At 44.5% G+C, this 23,106-nt stretch overlaps 1 protein-coding gene across 5 annotated transcripts in view; it reads left to right on the top strand.

Moving 5' to 3' along the window:
- Positions 1–23,106, top strand: part of spopla (speckle type BTB/POZ protein like a) — a 220,860-nt gene that overhangs the window by 183,068 nt on the left and 14,686 nt on the right. For all 5 annotated transcript variants that reach the window (XM_067987205.1, XM_067987201.1, XM_067987203.1 and 2 more), the window contains one exon: positions 8,091–8,218. In XM_067987205.1, coding sequence (XP_067843306.1) covers positions 8,091–8,218 — 128 coding nt within the window. The remainder of the gene's footprint in view (positions 1–8,090; positions 8,219–23,106) is intronic.

Genomic DNA, 23,106 nt, shown 5'->3' with positions numbered 1-23,106 from the left:
CTCTGAGTCAGTGGGTCATGGGTTCAAGACCCACTGCGGAGACACGAGCACATAACCTCAGTTGATACTCCAGAACTGAGGGGGTGCTGCACTTTTGGAGGTGCCATCTTTTGGATGAGATGCCCTCTAAGGTGGATGTAAAAGATCCCATGGCACTATTCGAAGAAGAGCAGAGGAGTTCTCCCCGGGTCCTGGCAAACATTAACCCTCAACCAATACCTCAGTGTTATTTTTCTCATTGTTGTGTGTGGGACCTTGTGCTGCCATGTTTTCCTATATTATAACAGTGCTTACTTACACTTTAAAAGTAATTCATTGGCTGTGAAGCGCTTTGGAGCACCCTGAGGTCGTGATGGTTGATATATAAATGCAAGATCATTCATTCTTCTTTCTTTAGTGAGATTTTTAAACAATTTAGCAATAGGCCCTGGAGCTTTTTCAACAATTTACAAACTATTTGATTTTGTGGTAGCTTAGGTTGTGTGTCAATCTGGTCCTGATTTGATCTGTCTTCTAGGCTCTATGCGATTTCCTTAGTTTTTATGTAAGGTGCTGCGTTAAAATCTTTCATTTCCTAATCTTGTTTGAATAGTATGGTGTCTCATCATCCTCCTGCAAATTCAGTACCAGCGTTACCGTGCGCTTACTAATATAGAGTCAGTATGAGGGGAAATCAAATTTACAAAGTTGGGGTGTGACTAATCAGGGAAGTACCTGTTCTCGTGGCACTTCTCTTTGAGTGCATGGTCAACAGCAGGAGCTTGTCATGTGGGAAATTGCAGTTGTGCTACCTCATGGTATCAGGCAACTTTTATTATAACTCTGAAGTTTCAGTTGAGTAAGTACATCATTGCTAAAGCAGCTTTGGGCATTCATTATTTTAATTTTTTTAAGGAAGTATCTCTTAAATGTGCTTTGTAAATTGTTCTTGATTTGTCTGTAGAGTAGTTTTATTTCATTCAGCCATAATCATTGAGATGTGAATTTTGGAACACTTCGTTAACTTTTAATTCTGCATTCTCCATACATTGCAGGAGTTTATCCCTTGTTGAATTGGTCCTGGGAGTCACGTGTTTCATATGCAGAATATTGTCATAAACCTTATTGTTGACACATGGCTGTCCCCACTCTCAACAAGCAATGCGCCTAAACGTCAGTTTTTCCCCAACTCCGTTATCGGCCGTCGCTAACTGTCGTTTGATTTACCTGAAACCTTGGAGATGGCTACTCAATAGGTACAATAAAACAATAATAACTTGCATTTATACAGTGCCTTTAAAGTAGAAAAATGTTCCAAAGCACTTCACAGAGGACTAATCACAGTAAATTATCCCCTCTTTGGGCTTTATCAGACTATCTGGTCTTATCCAAACGAAGAAAGAAATAACTTACATTTATATAGCGCCTTTCACGACTTCTGGACATCCCAAAGTGCTTTGTAGCCAATGAAGTGCTTTTGAAGTGTATTTGCTGTTGTAATGTAGGAAACGCGGCAGCCAATTTGCACACAGGAAGGTCCCACAAACAACAATGAAACAATGACTAGATCATCTGTTTTAGTGATGCTGGTTGAGGAATAAATATTGGTCAGGTACACACACTGTACACATTATGAGGCAACATCAAGAATGTGTGAAACTGACGTGGTAAGATTGACCATGCTTTTCATTAGCCCATTAAATGTTTTAAACATTTTAAAGAATGTGACGGGGAGACATGAATGCCTACTTATGGATCACAGCATTGGTAACTGTCACCATTGCCTCGGATTTTCACACCTTATCTATAAGGACAAGGCTCTCTAACAATCTGATCTTCAGAGAAATTACCATGATAAATCAAAACAAATTTTGGAAGCTCTCAACATGATGAGCATGGAGCATATGAATTACCTGCATTTGCTTTTGAATCATCTTCATCAGCTGTCTTTTCATCTAATCAGTGCGTGCTGACCAGCACCACAGTAAACTCTAATCACATCAGAGCTGAGAAATAGCTCTGCAGTAATACCAAATGCTGGCACCAAGAGGTATTTTAAATTCTGGCACCTATCAATGCCAGGAAGTCTATTCCACTGGGTTGATTTTTATCTAGGTTCTCACTCTCGCTGTTATTGCCCAACTCCACTCCTGCTGGAATGTCTTTTGGCACAGGAAAACCTCTTGTCATTTGCTGCACTGGCTCCCAGTTGGCTTCATTTTCCTGCAGCTGACTTCAGCGCAGCTCCTTTTATTGGCACAAAGTTGTCGTCTTCTTTAGGCTCCACTCCTATTCCAGCACCGATGAGTTTTCTTTCAAGTTTTGGCTCTTTTTTGACTGGGGCTTCCCCACTGCCTTTTCCAATTGCTATGATGTCATCCTGTTTTTAGGGAGGGAACTTTCATTTTACAAGCTGCATTGGACTGCCTACTCCTTGATCTTGGATGTGATTTTTAATCTCTTCGGATCAAGTTTTTGGAAAGAGTGTTGGTCATAAGCATCCTCTCAGTGGAAACACACTCTGATTTACAGTTAGTGTGTAATTGACCTCGACCAAGTACACCTAATTTTGTACACTAGTTATCACCTGTAGGACAGTGGTCCCCTCATCTCTTCAGGGCTGCAGCATTGGAAGAATCTCTTGATTATTTTCATCTAGGGGCAATCACCAACAACCCTTTATTCCTCATGATGTAAACAAGCCCGTCCTTTGGTTCCAAACAATTCTTAATCACCCCATCCCTTCAGTATTGCTAATATACTTCTAATCCTGCAGTTTCCAGGGACCTGTCCGAGGTTGTTCTCTATGGAGAACAAATTCCTACATAATAAAATTGATGCTTTAGGCACAATCACTGATGCCTTGATTCATCAACTGTTTTCCCTGCAGGCAAACAATAAATACTCTGTTGATCAATCCGTTCTAATGATCCAGTTTTGCCTCTTTCTGCTCCTTTTCAATGAGAGCAGGGCAGAAGATGTAGAACAGTTGAGATTATGGGAAGTTGATGATTGATGGCCTTCTGGATTGGAGCTCTAAGTTCACTGAAGTCTTCAATTTGAGGGTTGCCTTGACCCTTGATGTCACACCTCCAGAGATCATTGATACTAAAGTTGAGTCCATTTTCTAAACCTCCTGTAAATCACAATCCTTTAGGTTCCTGGGATTCATGAGGCACCTTCTCTCTGGGATATAGTCAACACTGGGGATATTTCTGGAAACTATCAACTGTAATGTCTTAAGTCAATAAATTATACTATATTTCATCAGAATCATTATATAGATACACCTGTTTGCAGGATTCATTAAGACCTGTTCCACCACAGGTCTCCAAACCAGAACCCTCTAAGTTGCATCAATCATTCGATGGGAAGGGCATTTTTTGGAGGTCACGTAGAAGTTTTCTTGGAATTTTTTTTTGAAAAAAACAACAAATTCTCCAAGCTATGTCAGCCATCATCTCCAGAGGTGGAGCTCCAATGTAAGGTGCTATCTATAAATCCGATATACCCTGACAGTTGCATCCGCAGCAACAGACCTTTCAGATTTCCAATAGGAGCTCAAAGCGATGCCTCACCCCAACCAGCCTACCAGTCCGGACATGACAGACAAGGATTGACGCCAACATTTTTCTGGATGCTGAAAAATTATAACATCCAATGGCTGCATCTAGAGAAGGTTACTACCTCCATTTGTAACCTCAATCCCGCATTTCTAAGCTGTGACCAGGCCGGACCAATTCTATCACCAATTATGACTGCTGTGTTATTTTCAGACACAGGCAAGCCCTGAGGAAAAATGTAATGAGTTTGATTCCAGATGTTTTATGATACCCAAGAAGTCTGGGAAAGGAGAACTCCATGTGATCTTCGACCACCGGGTCCTGAATTATTCCATAAAGCAAAAGTTGTTCAAATTAGCCCCCCCGGCCACTGGTTATAAAGGACGTGTGCCCATTGTCATTGGCTAGCAGCCATAGATTTGAATGATACATACTTCTATCTGCCAAATGTCAGGTACCATTGTAAATTTCTTTGGGAGTGATTTGTCATTCTAACCCTTTATTTGCACATATTGCAGTTGATGATAGCAGCCATATTTGTAGTCCCAAACTCCACATTACTCACATATCCTTCAGCTAAATCTTCTCTGACATCTGATTGCCTGCTCTGTCCTTCAGCTAAATCTTCTCGGACATCTGATTGCCTGCTCTGTCCTTCCAAGTCTGAATCAATTAAGCATTAGATTGCAATCGCTTATGATAAATACAAGAAAACAATATCCTACAGTTTTCCATGCGTTGCCCTCAACTCTTCAGTTACACATGCCCACCTTCAGGAGAACTGGGTGCAGGGCAGATGGTTGCAGAGCCAGTCCAGATGGTACATCAACTGCCTCAAACTGACAGCTCTTGAATTGGTTCTGGTTCACTTCTAGTCTCTAGTTCATGGAAGGTTGGTACATGTCCGATGGAGAACACCACCGTAATCCACCACTTGAACAAATATGGGAAATGTTTCTGGCCCTCTGTCTTGATGCAGTCCACTGGGCTTGTTGGATCTCAATCAGAAAATATTGTTTTCTGCCCTATGTCTGGCAGGGATAGATAACCGAGCTGCAGATGCCCGTGGCCATTTCACCTTTCACCCTTATTAGTAGGAATTTACCTGGAGATTACTCCACAAGTACTCAACTTTCTTTTGGGGTAGCCGGGTGTCTGACACAACAGAAACCCATCACCATGTTTTAGAATCTCCACATCAAGCTACTGACAAATTTCAGTTTGACTGATATGTCTTACCATAGGGACTCCCCTCAATTACCTAACTCCAGAGAGTTTAGGCGTAAATGAGCAGACCCAAGTGTGCGCAGGGTACTGCTGACGTTCAACAACCTAAACCAATCAGCTTACCAGTACAGAGCATTGGTATGTTTCCTGCTGCTTGCGCATCAAGGACTATCCTTCCCCTTATGGCATTTGCTTGCAGATTTACCTGGAACTGGGTGGAAAGAATTCCAGCTCCCATTGACAGATGTACCTTTCCAGCTTCCATTAATGAGCCAAGCTAACTGTTTAATCATCAAAAATGTTCTGTAGTACCGTAGATGACTTTGGTTGATTTATCAGATTATTGAGTCTACCTTAGAGGAATAGGGAATATAGGAACAGAAGTAGATCGTTCAGCCCCTCGAGTCTGTTCTGCCATTCAGTTAGACCATGGTTGATCTGTATCTTAACTCCATCTACCCATCTAGGTTCCATTACCTTTAATACCCTTGCCTAACAAAAATCTATCAATCTTAATCTAAAAGGTTGATTCCAAACTTCCATCTCAGAGCTGCCTTGATCCCAAAGATACCCTGTTTACCTCCACCCCTATGGCCCCCAAGTTGGTCATTGCATAACTGACGACAGGATTTAGGAATACTTGGAGATGGATCAGCTTCTCCAGGCAACAGCTTCTATGTTTTTGCTCCAGGACAAAGACAACAGCACCGTGGAAGTTAGGGGGTCATTTTCATGGGATACATTTCTGTATGTCTTTCCTCTATTTCCACAGATGCCACTGGTGATTCAGTAAGTTCATACAGAAGGAGGAGATTTTGCAATCCTGGTCCCTCCATACTGGTCACATAAAGCATGGTTCTCTGACAGGATATCTCTCCTCTCAGCTAGTTGATCAAATCCTTTACCCAAATCCAAGAATGTTCCACTTGAGTTATTGAGAACCATTAGAAGTGATTAATGCAATAGGACCTCACAGTAGCAGATACTCTACTAAGTTCTCATAAGGCATTTACTATCCAAGCTTCAAGAAATGAATGTTGGGGTTTATGAAAGTGTTCAGTGCATTTGACATCAAGTGGAAAAGATTTGTGTTAATGGTGTTCTGGTCCATTTGTTCATTCTGGTTTTTTTTTGTGCTAACGTTATTTTACATTTCCTTCAGCATTTGCTTGAAATTGGGTTGAAGCTCAATGTTATTAGAGTTCAAGTTGCAGCCATTTCTGTCTTCCATGTGCCCTTATTCATGGAGACCAGGGATTCCCCACTGGTATTCTGATTCATTAAGACTAACTGGAAATTATGTCCAGTTACACCTCCATTAGTCCTGAATTGGAGACTTTGTTTAGTTTTGTAAAAATTGATCAACTCTATATTGAGGAGCTTGTTTGATTTTAAAATTACTTTCTTGGAAGACTGCATTAATTTCAGCATGCAAAGTCAATGTGTTACAGGACCATGATCCCATAGACCAACCCTATATTGTCTGGTACCCTGACTGCATTATTTTAGGAATCATCCTAACTTCCTATCCAAGAAAGTCTCGTGTTCATTCAAAGCAGGAGATTATCATTTTATCCTCTGCCTTACAAATCAGGATTGGATTGTCGACTTTATCACTTAGATGGTTGTAGGCATTAAAGCTTTATGTCAAATGCACTGAACACTTTCATAAACCCCAACATTCATTTCTTGTGGAACAAAGACCCTTGGTAAGCTGTTGAGCAAGTGTAGATAAATAGATGTTTAAATGAATGCCCCACTGAGTCTGAGTGTTGGCTTGGCTCAACTGATGGCACTTCTGCCTCTGAGTCAGAAGGTTGTGGTTCAAGCTCCATTACTGATATAAACACGTAACCTTGACTGATAATTCAATGCAGTACTGAGGGAGTCTTGCATTGTTGGAGGTGCAATTTTTTGAATGAGGCATTAAGCGGAGGCTCCAGCTGCTTGCTCAGGTAGATTTGAAGATCACATGCGCTATTTGAAGAAGAGCATGGAGTTCTTCAAGTGCTCCTGGTATACTCATTCCTCCCTCAACCAACAGCACCGTGCTTGTAAAGCTGAGCTGCTGGGTTAATGACCAGTCTACTGCATTCTGTGCTTCTCTTAATCAGGTGCCATTGATGTTATTTGTAAAGCCACTACATGGAGTAATCCTCTTGTTCATTAAACACTGCTTCTTGGTTAGGAACAGGAGTAGGTCATTTAGCTCCTCAGGCCTATTCCGCCATTCAGTTAGATCATGGCTAATCCGTATCTTAACTCCATTTACTCGCCTTTGTTCTATATCCCTTAATACCCTTGCCTGACAAAAATCTATCAATCTCAGTTTTTAAATTTTCTATTGACCTGGTGGCTTTCTGAGATCTAACTTTTAGGAGATCTTTTCTTTCAGTGGGTGTTGAGACTCTTTCGAAGAGCCCCCCACTTTCTAAGTTTTACTGTTTTGGTATGGTCCTGCAGGATGCGGAGAATGTAGAATGAAGAAAGATGGGTGACTATGATGGCAGTGTCATCACCATTCTTTGAGTACAGGCATTTTCCACACAGTGTGCGTTTTCTCGTGCATCCATGGAGGTTTCTGTTTAGATTCAGGTATGTAATCCAGCTGAATACTGTAAGATCAAAATGAACAGGTACTCGGGTATGCTTACTGCCTGTTAGAGGGTGAGAACAGTCAATCACGTGTTGACAGTGAATTTTATGACATCAGGTTCTGCCTGTTGAACTTATGACTCCTCAGGATCAATAGGATGAGTGACAGATTCCTGTGCTGTGTGGAGAATACTTGCATTCAAAGAAACCAAAACTTGTGCAAGGAGCTTTTACTTGATGCTCACTCTAGTGGTGTACAATTAGCATAAATAATGTAGTGATCAGAGTTGAAAGGGTTAACTTCAAGAACAGTAAATACTGCTGTTTACCAATTTCTTCTGGAAAACCAGCAAAGTCCACCTACTCTCTCTAATTAGTGCAATCATGTTTGTACAGATTACAAATAGAGCTGGCATTTTAACTGTCCTTAAACTAATCTGTCCAAGAGTTACAGCAATTTTGTCAAACAGTAAAATATGGAAGGATTATCATTTCATAAAGGAAAAGATTGATTCAGAAACATCTGAAATTTTCTAGGTGCAAGACAGGGGAAGACTTCCTCATTACTGTTCTCATAAGAAATAGGTTTATGGTTTTGCTAGAAATAATGAACAGTGAAAATCCTCCCCATGTATGGTGTAATGTATTAATGTGACTGCTACATAAATGTTATTTTTTGCGGTTTGTTGTCATAACCTTTCTTTTCTCTTCACTTATTTCTAATAGAAAGTCAAAGGGCGTACCGATTTGTCCAGGGAAAGGACTGGGGTTTCAAAAAATTTATCCGTAGAGACTTTCTTCTAGATGAAGCAAATGGGCTTCTTCCAGATGATAAACTTACGCTCTTTTGTGAAGTAGGTGAATGTTTTAAATCACAAATGCTTATGGCTGATTTTCAGTTACGTGTTTTATCGTAAAATCTTGCTGTATCAGTTTGCCTTATTGGATGTCCCAGTCACTCCCTAAACAACGTCACAATTATTGTATATGCAACTGTTCTTGATTGCTTTGACCATTGTAATGTAGATTTGTGACCCAATCACGTATATTTTGGCATTGTACACCATTGAATGCTTCCAATCCCTCAGAAGTAATGAGGCCAAAATGAGAATTCTAGCAATCATAGCTAGAAAATGGTAGTATTTCTTTTGCAATACTTCTTTAAATATAGTTATTAAAAATGGTTTACAGTGAAACCTGTAAATTAGGGACACCTAAGGGACTTTTCAGGTGTCCTTTATTTGCAGGTGTCCCTATTTTCAAAGTGGTCGTTGTATATACAGTAAACCGGAATGAGTGAAATATCCTGGGATTGGCTATACCTCCTGCAGCGTTCCTTTTTTTTTGTCCTCACGTGGGACCTAGCCTAATTCTACCAGCAGAATGTGATTTCAGTTCATTTTCTGTTCAGTAGGTTTCCCAGTTCATTGCCATCCCGGTGGAGTAGGGTTGCCAACTCTGTTTGGAAGCATGATCATGTGACGTCGGGTCGCGTGACGTCAGATCGCGTGATTTCTACAAATGTTATTGGATTTACCTTATAAAGGTTGGGTCCCCTGTCGTTGCATATCTCGCGGCAGCAGCTGTTGAGTGAAGTTCCAAGAACCAGGAGGCTACCCGTGAGCAGGCGAAGAGTGGAAATACCTTTCTCAGCCTCCACCACCCCCCACCCCTGCCAGTTTCAGACACCTCGCCTCCCCCCTCCCCCCAAAGCCGTTTCAGACGGCTCGCCTTCCCTCCCACCCCGGTTTCAGACGGCTCCTCTCCCCTCCCCCCACCCCCCGGTGGTGGGGGGAGGTGGCTCGCCCTGTTCTCCGCCCCGGCGATTTCAGGCCTCCTGCTCCCCCAGTGAGATTTGGGCCAGGACTTTAGCACAGGGTCAAATCGCGGATGGGAATCCCGCAAGTACGGGTGTCAGTTACTAAGGTGGGGGGGGTGTCCATAGCGGTGAATCATCGCGTGGGTCCTCATCGTTTTGGGAGGGGTCCGCTAACAATGTGGGGGGTGCGGTCACGATCGTTGGTGGAGCATCAGTGATCATGGCGGGGGGGTTGCTGCCAGTAGGCTTGTTGAGCTTGGGGGAAGCAGTCCTAATCCTCCGGGCCCACAAGCTGTGCTATAAAAGCTACCTGCTGTTTCGGGCCTTCTCGCCTCCTCTCACGCAGCGTGAAGGAGAAGACCTGGGAGTCCTGGCCCTCGGAGGTTAAAATCTCAAAACCTTTCAAAATGAAGGCTCGCAGCCTCCTTGAAAGGTTTTAGTGGTCAACTGACCTCCTGAGTGCGGGTTGGTTGCCTGCCCCAGTGAAAACTGGAAGTGGGCGGTTTGGGGGCGGGTCTGAAATTGTTCCAATTTTCAATGCCCACCGCCCCCCAACCGACCTGTTTTTCCCATTTAAAATCCTGCCCTTGATGTTGCCCAGTACAGTTCCTGGCTCTTGTATAATGGGGAGCTATTTACCCAATATCCATTGCGGCAGAGAAAACACTCTCTTCCAAGGACACAGCCCTGCAAGCATTCAATCCCAGAGATACAGCAGTTTCTCTGCCACTGTGGATGCTGGGTAAAGAGATCTCAATTACACACAAGCCACTTATTTCACTAGCCATTGTTTCGCACTTACCTGCGTGTCCCGTGTTTCATGTTGTAAACGTAGTCCGTAATGTCATGTCCACAGTTCGTAATTTGTGAGTGTCCGTTGTTTCAAGGTGCAACTTGTATATTTTACAATGCAAATTATTTGGGACTGTCAATGAGTGTCCCTTTATTGCAGGTGTCTGATTTATGGAGGTGTCTGCACAGGTTTCACTTTATTTCCTTTTTTCTTGGCCTTTTCTGTCCCTACTTTTGTTTCTTTTTCTGCACCACATTGCTGTGTGGTTTTTCACAAAATCATAGAACAGTTACAGCACAGAAGGAGGCCATTCGGCTTATCGAGCCAGTGCCAGCTCTCTGCAAGAGCAATCCAGCTAGTCCCACTCCCTCACCTTTTCCCCAGAGCCCTGCAAATTTTTTCCTTTCAAGTACTTGTCCAATTCCCTATTGAAAGCCACAATCGAGTCTGCCTCCTGACACCCTTCAATGCCCCCCCCCCACCCCGCCCTTTGCAGACAGTGCATTCCAAATCGTAACCACTCACCGTGTTTTTTTAAAAAAGTTGTTTTTCCTCATGTCACCTTTGGTTCTTTTGCCAATCACCTTAAATCCATGTCCTCTGGTTCTTGACCCTTCCACCAATGGGAACAGTTTCTCTCCATCTACTCTGTCCAGACCGTTCACGATTTTGAATAATCTCTTCTGCACCCTCTCTAAGTCCTTGACATCATTCCTAAAGTGCAGTGCCCAGAATTGGACACAATACTTCAGTTGTGGCCGAAACAGTCTTTTATAAAGGTTCATCATAACCTCCTTGCTTTTGTACTCTGTGCCGTTATTTATAAAGCCTAGGATCCCATATGCCTTTTTAACCACTTTCTCAACCTGTCCGACCACCTTCAATGATTTGTGCTCATATGCCCCCAGGTGTCTCTGTTCCTGCGCCACCTTTAGAATTGAACCCTTCAGTTTATAATTCCTCTCCTTGTTCTTTCTACCAAGATGTATCACTTCGCACTTCTCTGCATTAAATTTCAACTGCCACGTGTCCACCCATTACCAGCCTGTCTATGTCCTCTTAAAGTCTATCTCTATCCTCCTCACTGTTCACTACATTTCCAAGTTTTGTGCAAATTTTGAAATTGTGCCCTGTATGTCCAAGTCATTAATATATATTAAGGCAAGGGTACGGTAGCATAGTGGTTATGTTACTGGACTAGTAATCCAGAGTCCTGGACTAAAAATCCGGAGTCATGAGTTCAAATCCCGCCACGGCAGCTGGCGAATTTAAATTCAATTAATTAAATAAAAATCTGGAATTAAAATACTAGTATGATTAATGGTGGCCATGAAACTACTGGATGGTCGTAAAAACCCAACTGGTTCACTCATGTCCTTACCCGGTCTGGCCTATATGTGACTCCAGACCCACAGCAATGTGGTTGATTCTTAATTGCCCTCTGAAATGGCCTAGCAAGCCACTCAGTTGTAAAATCTCACTACGAAAAGTCATAATAAGAATGCAACCGGACGGACCACCCGGCATCAGACCACTAGGCACCAGACACGACAACGGCAAACCAAGCCCAGTCGACCCTGCAAAGTCCTCCTCACTAACATCTGGGGACTTGTGCCAAAATTGGGAGAGCAGTCCCACAGACTAGTCAAGCAAAAGCCTGACATAGCCATACTCACAGAATCATACCTTTCAGCCAATGTCCCAGACTCTTCCATTACCATCCCTGGGTATGTCCTGTCCCACCGGCAGGACAGACCCATCAGAGGTGGCAGTACAGTGATATACAGTCAGGAGGGAGTGGCCCTGGGAGTCCTCAAGATTGACTCTGGACTCCATGAAATCTCATGGCATCAGGTCAAACATGGGCAAGGAAACCTCCTGCTGATTACCACCTACCGTCCTCCCTGAGCTGATGAATCACTCCTCCTCCATGTTGAGCACCACTTGGAGGAAGCACTGAGGGTAGCAAGGGTGCACAAAATGTACTCTGGGTGGGGGACTTCAATATCCATCACCAAGAGTGGCTCGGTAGCACCACCACTGACCGAGCTGGCCGAGTCCTGAAGGACATAGCTGCCAAACTGGGCCTGCGGCAGGTGGTGAGCGAACCAACACGAGGGAAAAACTGACTTGACCTCGTCCTCACCAATCTACCTGTCGCAAATGCATCTGTCCATGACAGTATTGGTAGGAGTGACCACCGCACAGTCCTCGTGGAGACGAAGTCCCGTCTTCGCACTGAGGACACCATCCAACATGTTGTGTGGCACTACCACCGTGCTAAATGGGATAGATTCAGAACAGATCTAGCAGCTCAAAACTGGGCATCCATGAGGCACTGTGGGCCGTCAGCAGCAGAATTGTATTCCAGCACAATCTGTAACCTCATGGCCCGGCATATTCCTCACTCTACCATTACCAACAAGCCAGGGGATCAACCCTGGTTCAATGAGGAGTGTAGAAGAGCATGCCAGGAGCAGCACCAGGCGTACCCAAAAATGAGGTGCCAACCCGGTGAAGCTACAACTCAGGACTACATGCATGCTAAACAGCGGAAGCAACATGCTATAGTCAGAACTAAGCGATTCCACAACCAACGGATCAGATCAAAGCTCTGCCGTCCTACCACATCCAGTCATGAATGGTGGTGGACAATTAAACAACTAACGGGAGGAGGAGGCTCCGTGAACATCCCCATCTTCAATGATGGCGGAGTCCGGTATGTGAGTGCAAAAGACAAGGCTGAAGCGTTTGCAGCCATCTTCAGCAGAAGTGCCAAGTGGATGATCCATCTCTGCCTCCTCCTGATATCCCCACCATCACAGAAGCCAGTCTTCAGCCAATTCGATTCACTCCACGTGGTATCAAGAAATGGCTGAGTGCACTGGATACAGCAAAGGCTATGGGCCCCGACAACATCCCAGCTGTAGTGCTGAAGACTTGTACTCCAGAACTAGCTGCGCCTCTAGCCAAGCTGTTCCAGTACAGTTACAACACTGGCATCTACCCGACAATGTGGAAAATTGCCCAGGTATGTCCTGTCCACAAAAAGCAGGACGAATCCATTCCGGCCAATTACCGCCCCATCAGTCTACTCTCAATCATCAGCAAAGTGATGGAAGGTGTCGTCGACAGTGCTATCAAGCGGCACTTACTCACCAATAAATAACATGCTCACCGATGCTCAGTTTGGGTTCCGTCAGGACCACTCGGCTCCAGACCTCATTACAGCCTTGGTCCAAACAAAAGAGCTGAATTCCAGAGGTGAGAGTGACTGCCCTTGACATCAAGGCAGCATTTGACCAAGTGTGGCACCAAGGAGCCCTAGAAAAATTGAAGTCAATGGGAATCAGGGAGAAAACTCTCCAGTGGCTGGAGTCAAACCTAGCACAAAGGAAGATGTGATGTGGAGATGCCGGTGATGGACTGGGGTGGACAAATGTAAGGAGTCTTACAACACCAGGTTATAGTCCAACAGCTTTATTTAAAATCACAAGCTTTCGGAGGCTTCCTCCTTCATCAGATGAGTGTGGGATGCCATAAAGGTACTGCATATATAGTCAGAGAACAATGCCTGGTGATGACAGATAATCTTTCCAACTGCCCGTTATCAAGGCAATCAAAGGAGTTGAATAGTGTTCAGACAGAGAAACATTACATACAAGACACGGTCAGAACACAAAGATGGACAGAGAGAGAGAAACATCCGAAAGGCAGAGAAAGAGAGAGAATGACCAGTTGTATTAAAAACAGATAACTTTTTTTCGCTCATGGGATTACATGGAGCGTGACATGAACCCAAGATCCCGGTTGAGGCCGTCCTCGTGGGTGCGGAACTTGGCTATCAATTTCTGCTCGACGATTTTGCGTTTTCGTGTGTCTCGAAGGCTGAATGTCCTTGACCGCTGAAGTGTTCCCCGACTGGGAGAGAACCCTCCTGTCTGGCGATTGTTGTGCAGTGTCCGTTCATCCGTTGTCGCAGTGTCTGCATGGTCTCGCCAATGTACCATGCTCCGGGGCATCCTTTCCTGCAACGTATGAGGTAGACAACGTTGGCCGAGTCACAAGAGTATGAACCATGTACCTGGTGTGGGTGGTGTCCTCTCGTGTGATGGTGGTATCTGTGTCGATGATCTGGCATGCCTTGCAGAGGTTGCTGTGGCAGGGTTATGTGGTGTCGTGGATGCTGTTCTCCTGAAAGCTGGTTAATTTGTGGCGAACGATGGTCTGTTTGAGGTTAGGTGGCTGTTTGAAGGCGAGTAGTGGAGGCGTGGGGATGGCCTAAGCGAGGTGTTCGTCGTCATCAATGACATGTTGAAGGCTGCGAAGAACATGGCGTAGTTTCTCCGCTCCGGGGAAGTACTGGACAACGAAGGGTACTCTGTTGGTTGCGTCCCGTGTTAGTCTTCTGAGGAGGTCTATGCGACTTTTCGCTGTGGCCCGTCGGAACTGTCGATCGAAGAGTCAAGCGTCATATCCCATTCTTACGAGGGCGTCTTTCAGCGTCTGTCGGTGTCCATCGCGTTCCTCCTCGTGTGAGCAAATCCTGTGTATTCGCACGGCCTGTCCATAGGGGATGGCCACTTTGACGTCGTTAAGGTGGAAGCTGGAAAAGTGGAGCATCGTGAGGTTGTCCGTGGGCTTGCGGTAGAGTGAGGTGCTGAGTTCCCGTCTTTGATGGAGATTCGTGTGTCCAAGAATGAAACCGATTCTGAGGAGTAGTCCATGCTGAGTTTGATGGTGGTATGGAACTTGTTGATGTTATCGTGTAGTCTCTTCAGTGATTCAACTCCTTTGATTGCCTTGATAACGGGCAGTTGGAAAGATTATCTGCAATCACCAGGCATTGTTCTCTGACTATATATGCAGTGCCTTTATGGAATCCCACACTCATCTGATGAAGGAGGAAGCCTCTCAAAGCTTGTGATTTTAAATAAAGCTGTTGGACTATAACCTGGTGTTGTCAGACTCCTTACAAAGGAAGATGGTAGTGGTTGTTGGAGGCCAATCATCTCAGCCCCAGGACATTGCTGCAGGAGTTCCTCAGGGCAGTGTCCTAGGCCTAACCATCTTCAGCTGCTTCATCAATGACCTTCCCTCCATCATACGGTCAAAAATGGGGATGTTCGCTGATGATTGCACAGTGTTCAGTTCCATTCGCAACCCCTCAAATAATGAAGCAGTCCGAGCCCGCATGCAGCAAGACCTGGACAACATCCAGCCTTGGGCTGATAAGTGGCAAGTAACATTCGCGCCAGACAATGACCATCTCCAACAAGAGAAAGTCTAACCACCTCCCCTTGACATTCAACGGCATTACCATCGCCGAATCCCCCACCATCAACATCCTGGGGGTCACCATTGACCAGAAACTTAACTGGACCAGCCATATAAATACTGTGGCTACGAGAGCAGGTCAGAGGCTGGGTATTCTGCAGCGAATGACTCTCTTCCTGACTTCCCAAAGCCTTTCTACCATCGACAAGGCACAAGTCAGGAGTGTGATGGAATACTCTCCACTTGCTTGGATGAATGCAGCTCCAACAACACTCAAGAAGCTCGACACCATCCGAGATAAAGCAGCCCGCTTGATTGGCACCCCATCCACCACCCTAAACTGTCACTCCCTTCACCACCGGCGCACAGTGGCTGCAGTGTGTACCATCCACAGGATGCACTGCAGCAATTCGCCAAGGCTTCTTCGACAGCACCTCCCAAACCGGTGACCTCTACCACCTAGAAGGACAAGAGCAGCAGGCACATGGGAACAACACCACCTGCACATTCCCCTCCAAGTCACACACCATCCCGACTTGGAAATCTATCGCCGTTCCTTCATCGTCGCTGGGTCAAAATCCTGGAATTCCCTTTCTAACAGCACAGTGGGAGAACCGTCACCACACGGACTGCAGCGGTTCAAGAAGGCGGCTCACCACCACCTTCTCATGGGGAATTAGGGATGGGCAATAAATGCCAGCCTCGCCAGTGACGCCCACATCCCATGAACGAATAAAAAAAAATATCAAGAAGAGCAGTGGTCCTAGTATCGACCCTTGGGGAACACCACTGTGTACCTTCCTCCTGTCCAAAAAACAACTGTTCGCCACTATTCTGTTTCCTGTCACTTAGCCAATTTTGTATCCATGCTGCCACTGCCCCTTTTATTCCATGGGTTTCAACTTTGATGACAAGCCTATTATGCAGCACTTTAGCAAATGCCTTTTGGACGTCCATATACAGCACATCAACCACATTGCCTTCACCAACCCTCTCTGTTACCTCCTCAAAAACTCAATAAAGTTAGTTAAACATGATTTTGCCTTTAACATATCTGTGCTGGCTTTCCTTATTTTATCCATACTTGTCCCAGATTATTGTTCCTAAATGTTTCCCCACCACCAAGGTTAAGCTGACTGGCCTGCAGTTGCTGGGTTTATCCTTACACCCTTTTTTAAACAAGGGTGTCACATTTGAAATTCTCCAGTCCTCTGGCACCACGCCAGTATCTAAGGATGTTTGGAAGATTATGGCCAGTACCTCCGCAGTTTCTACCCTTACTTCCCTTAGCAACCTAGGATGCATCCCATCTGGATCGGGTGACTTATCTCCTTTAAGTAAAGCCAGCCTTTCTAGTATCGCCTCTATCAATTTTTAGCTCCTCCAGTGTCTCAACTACCTCCTTTACTGTGACTCTGGCAGCATCTTCTTCCTTAGTAAGGACAGATGCAAAGTATTCATTTGGTATCTCAGCCATGCCCTCTGCCTCCATAATTAGGTCTCCTTTTTGGTCCCTAATCAGCCCCACTTCTCCTCTTTCTACCCTTTTACTATTTGTATACCCGTAGAAGACTTTTGGATTCCCTTTTATGTCAGCCGCCAGTTTATTCTCACGCTCTCTCTTTGCCCCTCTTATTTCCTTTTTCACTTCCCCTCTGAACTTTATATATTCAGCCTGGTTCTCACTTGTATTATCAACCTGACATCTGTCATACGTCCCCTTTTCTGCTTCTTCTTACTCTCTATCTCTTTCGTCATCCAGGGAGCTCTGGCTTTAGTTGCCCTACCTTTCCCCCTGGTGGGAATGTAGCTGAACCATCTCCTCTTTAAAGGCTGCCCATTGCTCGATTACAGTTTTGCCTGCCAATCTTTGATTCCAATTTACCCCGGGCCAGATCCGTTCTCAACCCACTGAAATTGGCCCTCCTCCAATTGAGTATTTTTTACTCTAGATTGCTCCTTGTCCTTTTCCATAGCTAATCTAAACCTTATGTTACTATGATCACTGTTCCTTAAATGTTCTCCCACTGACACTTGCTTCACTTGGCCCACCTCGTTCCCCAGAACCAAATCCAGCAATGCCTCCTTCCTCGTTGGGCCGTAAACGTACTGGTCAAGAAAGTTCTCCTGAACATACTTCAAAAATTCCTCCTGCTCTTTGCCCTTCACACTATTACTATGCCAGTCTATATTAGGATGGTTGAAGTCCCCCATTATTACTCTTCTATGTCTCTTGCACCTCTCTGTAATTTCCCTGCAGATTTGCTCCTCTATAACCTTCCCACTAGTTGGTGGCCTATAGAATATACCCAGTAGTGTAATGGTTCCTCTATTATTTCTTAACTGGAATCAAATAGATTCTGTCCTTGACCCCTCAAGGACATATTCTCTCTCTCTCTCCAGCACTCCAATATTCTCTTTAATCAATACTGCCACCCCACCTCCTTTCTTTGCTTTCCCCTCTTTCCTGAAAAACTTGTATCCAGGAATATTTAGTATCCAATCCTGCCCTTTTTTGTGCTAGGTCTCTGTTATCGCCACGACATCATATTCCCATGTGGCTATTTGCGCCTGCAGCTCACCAACCTTATTTACTATATTTTGTGCGTTTTCACACGTGCACCGTAAATCCATCTCAGACCTTCTTGTATTCTCTCTTTGTCTGATCCCACCTAATGCTGTAGTTTCTTACTTTAGTGCTATCTGTCTCTCCCAGATTTTAGAATCTAATACTAGAATACAGTATTCAAATCTAAAAGTACCATGTCAGTATGCCAACCTGAATTAAATACAAGCACTTTGTATATTTTTTTTCATTCTCCTCCTTTACCCCATCCAACACATGCAATGTACTGGTTTTAGAATCAGATACTGCATGCAGTATTTGATTCGAAAAAAAATCACTTGTGAAAAGGCAATCCTCAAGTAAATCATCAGAGAAGTGCTAACTAAATTTAATAGCTGGCAATTAGGAATGGGCACCCTAATGTTCTGTCCCTGAACCCGTAATCCAAAACCGCGACGCCGGTTTGTATGGCCCTTTAGAGCTTATCTCTCGTTTCCAAGCTGTAATTGGTAACTCTGGGATTGAATTTAAGACCACTTTGATCTGTATGGATTAGCGTCATGCTATGTTAGTGTTACACTTACTCACTGAGCCATCATCTGTTTTATGATTTTTATTCACTGGTAAAACTATGGCCAGTGCCAACTATATACATGTCCATTTTATAATAGTTTGGAGGCATATAATTGCTAAGTTAATATTTTTGTAGTGTGTTATAGTCCACATCAGCAAAATAATATTTACCAATCAATTTCTCATATTACAAAATGCAACCAGTAAAGATGCATTTACTAATAAACTAGACCCTCGTTTGACATTGTTATTTCACCATCACTGCTTATTGCCTGACCCCCCCCCCCCCCCCACCAACAGAAAACTTGCATAATTTCTATACACTTATTGTAAGCTTTCAGACAGCTTTCTAGAAAATACCTTGTGCATAATTTAGTCAATGACTCACTTAATTATAATAATTAGCTTTATGTACACCTGTCATTATACCATATTTACATCATCTGACAAATGTTGAAATGTGAAATTGTTCGAAGACTTTCAGCGTGCCATCGACCATAATTGTTGTCTTAGTGGGCAATATCCTGAACCCAGAGCATTGAACTTTTGTGCTGAGAAGGTTAAAGATATACTGACAGGTTATCACTCTAACTGTCGACTGATTAGTAGCTTCTGTGAGTGACGAATGTTTAAGTGATCATAATTTTACTTTGATCTGAGTATTTACAGGATATGTGAGAAACTCTGTTGGCAAGATTAATACTTAATTATATGTCATTATACTCTATAAAAAGAATAATTGAAATTTGGCCTCTGGGAATGGGTGCTCTGAATATAATGCATCTTATTTTCACTTAGGCACACAAGTTAAATATGCTGTGTGATGAATTTGTTATGAATACAATTATTTGTATGATAAAAAGGTTACAACAAGGATCGTGAAGTTTGGTGGGTTCTATCATCCATTGCTGATTTTTGGAGAATTGGAAAATTTCTGGAGGAAATGAATTAGAATCTCAACCATACATGTTTCTGGACATAAACCAAAATGCTTCTGAAAACATTGTGCTGCATAAATTTGAAGTGATTGATGATACTGTTTAAGACTGTAGTGCTCCATAGACATTTCTATACAGTCAGTAGCCTTGAATACTTACTATTCACATTATAAATTTGTTTCTAAACCTCCTGTGATGTTTTCAGCTAAGAATCCAATCAAGTGCACTCTGAATACTCAACTGAAATAAGAGGCCTGTCAACCATTATGATGGTAGACCCCAAACCAATCAATCTGTTAATGTGCTCAAGGGAACCATCATGTTAACAATTCTATTTATATGTTCTCTTCCTTCTTCCCCCAACTCATCTCAAAGTTGAAAATTCCACTTAGGATGGAAGAAATAAGCTACTTCCTCATTAACTCAGCCTTCACATTCAAATAATTGCAATTATCATAGGGGGAGATTGCTTGGGGATACTGCACCTACAATAAATTCTTGCCATTGACTGACCTGTCTACTGGAGGAGCTGACAGATTGATATTGTATATTATTTTTTTTATTCATTCATGGGATGTGGGCGTCGCTGGCGGGGCCGGCATTTATTGCCCATCCCTAATTGCCCTTGAGAAGGTGGTGGTGCGCCACCTTCTTGAACCACTGCAGTCCGTGTGGTGACGGTTCTCCCACTGTGCTGTTAGGTAGGGAGTTCCAGGATTTTGACCCAGCGACGATGAAGGAACGGCGATATATTTCCAAGTCGGGATGGTGTGTGACTTGGAGGGAACGTGCAGGTGGTGTTGTTCCCATGTGCCTGCTGCCCTTGTCCTTCTAGGTGGTAGAGGTCGCCGGTTTGGGAGGTGCTGTCGAAGAAGCCTCAGCGAGTTGCTGCAGTGCATCCTGTGGATGGTACACACTGCAGCCACAGTGTGCTGGTGGTGAAGGGTGTGAATGTTTAGGGTGGTGGATGGGGTGCCAATCAAGCGGGCTGCTTTATCTTGGATGGTGTCGAGCTTCTTGAGTGTTGTTGGAGCTGCACTCATCCAAGCAAGTGGAAAGTATTCCATCACACTCCTGACTTGTGCCTTGTAGATGGTGGAAAGGCTTTGGGGAGTCAGGAGGTGAGTCACTCGCCGCAGAATACCCAACCTCTGACCTGCTCTTGTAGCCACAGTATTTATATGGCTGGTCCAGTTAAGTTTCTGGTCAATGGTGACCCCCAGGATGTTGATGGTGGGGGATTCGGCGATGGTAATGCCGTTGAATGTCATGGGGAGGTGGTTAGACTCTCTCTTGTTGGAGATGGTCATTGCCTGGCACTTAGCTGGCATGAATGTTACTTGCCACTTATGAGCCCAAGCCTGGATGTTGTCCAGGTCTTGCTGCACGTGGGCTCGGACTGCTTCGTTATTTGAGGGGTTGCGAATGGAACTGAACACTGTGCAATCGTCAGCGAACATCCCCATTTCTAACCTTATGATGGAGGGAAGGTCATTGATGAAGCAGCTGAAGATGGTTGGGTCTAGGACACTGCCCTGAGGAACTCCTGCAGCAATGTCCTGGGGCTGAGATGATCGGCCTCCAGCAACCACTACCATCTTCCCTTGTGCTCGGCATGATTCCAGCCACTGGAGAGTTTTCCCCCTGATTCCCATTGACTTCAATTTTACTAGGGCTCCTTGGTGCCACACTCGGTCAAATGCTGCCTTGATGTCAAGGGCAGTCGCTCTCACCTCCCCTCTGGAATTCAGTTCTTTTGTCCATGTTTGGACCAAGGCTGTAATGAGGTCTGGAGCCGAGTGGTCCTGACGGAACCCAAACTGAGCATCGGTGAGCATGTTATTTATTGGTGAGTAAGTGCCGCTTGATAGCACTGTCGATGACACCTTCCATCATTTTGCTGATGATTGAGAGTAGACTGATGGGGTGGTAATTGGCCGGATTGGATTTGTCCTGCTTTTTGTGGACAGGACATACCTGGGCAATTTTCCACATTGTCGGGTGGATGCCAGTGTTGTAGCTGTACTGGAACAGCATGGCTGGAGGCACAGCTAGTTCTGTCTTTCACATTATCTTTCACTTTTCACCTTTCCTACTTAAATAAAATATCAGTTTTTTTTGTTGCACGGAATCACTGAGGACACCGTGAGTATTTACCCATTGCAGCCAACTTTGTTTGGTACAGGCTTGGTTGAGTTCACCTTGGCTTCTGACCAATGTTAGCTCCCTATTTCAAAACCTCCAATGGATATCATGCATCCTTTCCAGTGACTGAATTACAAGACACCTATACATGCTGTTTTCCATCATCAACCCTTTGAATTGTGAATCCTGCTCCGAATTCAGCACATTTTCTTCATGTGGCACTCATTTGCCAGATGCACATGGTGCCCATAAGGATATTGAAACATGGTTGCTTTAAACATAGTGAAACCCCTGGTTCCAGTTGAATTCAATGGGACAGGGAATCAAGCGTTACTGCTGACTGTTCCCAAAAAGAGGCACTGGTTAAGCCTTGTTTGATGAGAGCACTATGACTTCCTCGGACTTTACCCTACTGTGTCGGCGAAATAGTTCAGTATTCTGTGACTTCAGTGGCTGAAGTCATACCTAGCACAAAGGAAGATGGTAGTGGTTGTTGGAGGCCAATCATCTCAGCCCCAGGACATTGCTGCAGGAGTTCCTCAGGGCAGTGTCCTAGACCCAACCATCTTCAGCTGCTTCATCAATGACCTTCTCTCCATCATAAGGTGAGAAATGGGGATGTTCGCTGATGATTGCACAGTGTTCAGTTCCATTCACAACCCCTCAGATAATGAAGCAGTCCGTGCTCGCATGCAGCAAGACCTGGACAACATTCAGGCTCGGGCTGATAAGTGGCAAGTAGCATTCACGCCAGACAAGTACCAGACAATGACCATCTCCAACACATCTAACCACCTCCCCTTGACATTCAACGCCATTACCATCGCTGAATCCCCCACCATCAACATCCTGGGGTCACCAATGACCAGAAACTTAACTGGACCAGCCACATAAATACCGTGGCTACAAGAGGTTGTCAGAGGCTGGGTATTCTGCGCCGAGTGACTTACCACCTGACTCCCCAAAGCCTTTTCACCATCGACAAGGCACAAGTCAGGAGTGTGATGGAATACTCTCCACTTGCCTGGATGAGTGCAGCTCCAACTACACTCAAGGAGCTCAACACCATCCAGGACAAAGCAGCCCGCTTGATTGGCACCCCATCCACCACCCTAAACATTCACTCCCTTCATCACTGGCACACCGTGGCTGCAGTGTGTACCATCCATAGGATGCTCTGCAGCAACTCGCCAAGGCTTCTTCGACAGCACCTCCCAAACCTGCGACCTCTACCACCTAGAAGGACAAGAGCAGCAGGCACATGGGAACAACACCACCTGCATGTTCCCCTCCAAATCACACACCATCCCAACTTGGAAATATATCACCGTTCCTTCATCGTCGCTGGGTCAAAATCCTGGAACTCCCTAACTAACCGTGGGAGATCCTTCACCACCACCTTCTCGAGGGCAATTGGGGATGGGCAATAAATGCTGGCCTTGCCAGCGATGCCCACATCCCATGAGCAAATTTTTTAAAAATTGCTTTATTGTTTGCTGCTCTGCAGTAATTGCTTAATATTGAGAGTTGAATCAGACTCAACAGAATTAATAATAATTCTTTTTATTATTAGAAATAATCATTCTTATTTATTGCGAGACCATTCATGAAGTAGTGCCCATTTTTTCTTC

This window comes from Heptranchias perlo, chromosome 7 (assembly GCF_035084215.1).
Source record: "Heptranchias perlo isolate sHepPer1 chromosome 7, sHepPer1.hap1, whole genome shotgun sequence".
NCBI classification, from domain to species: Eukaryota; Metazoa; Chordata; class Chondrichthyes; order Hexanchiformes; family Hexanchidae; genus Heptranchias; species Heptranchias perlo.
This window is presented reverse-complemented; position numbering and strand designations above follow the sequence as displayed.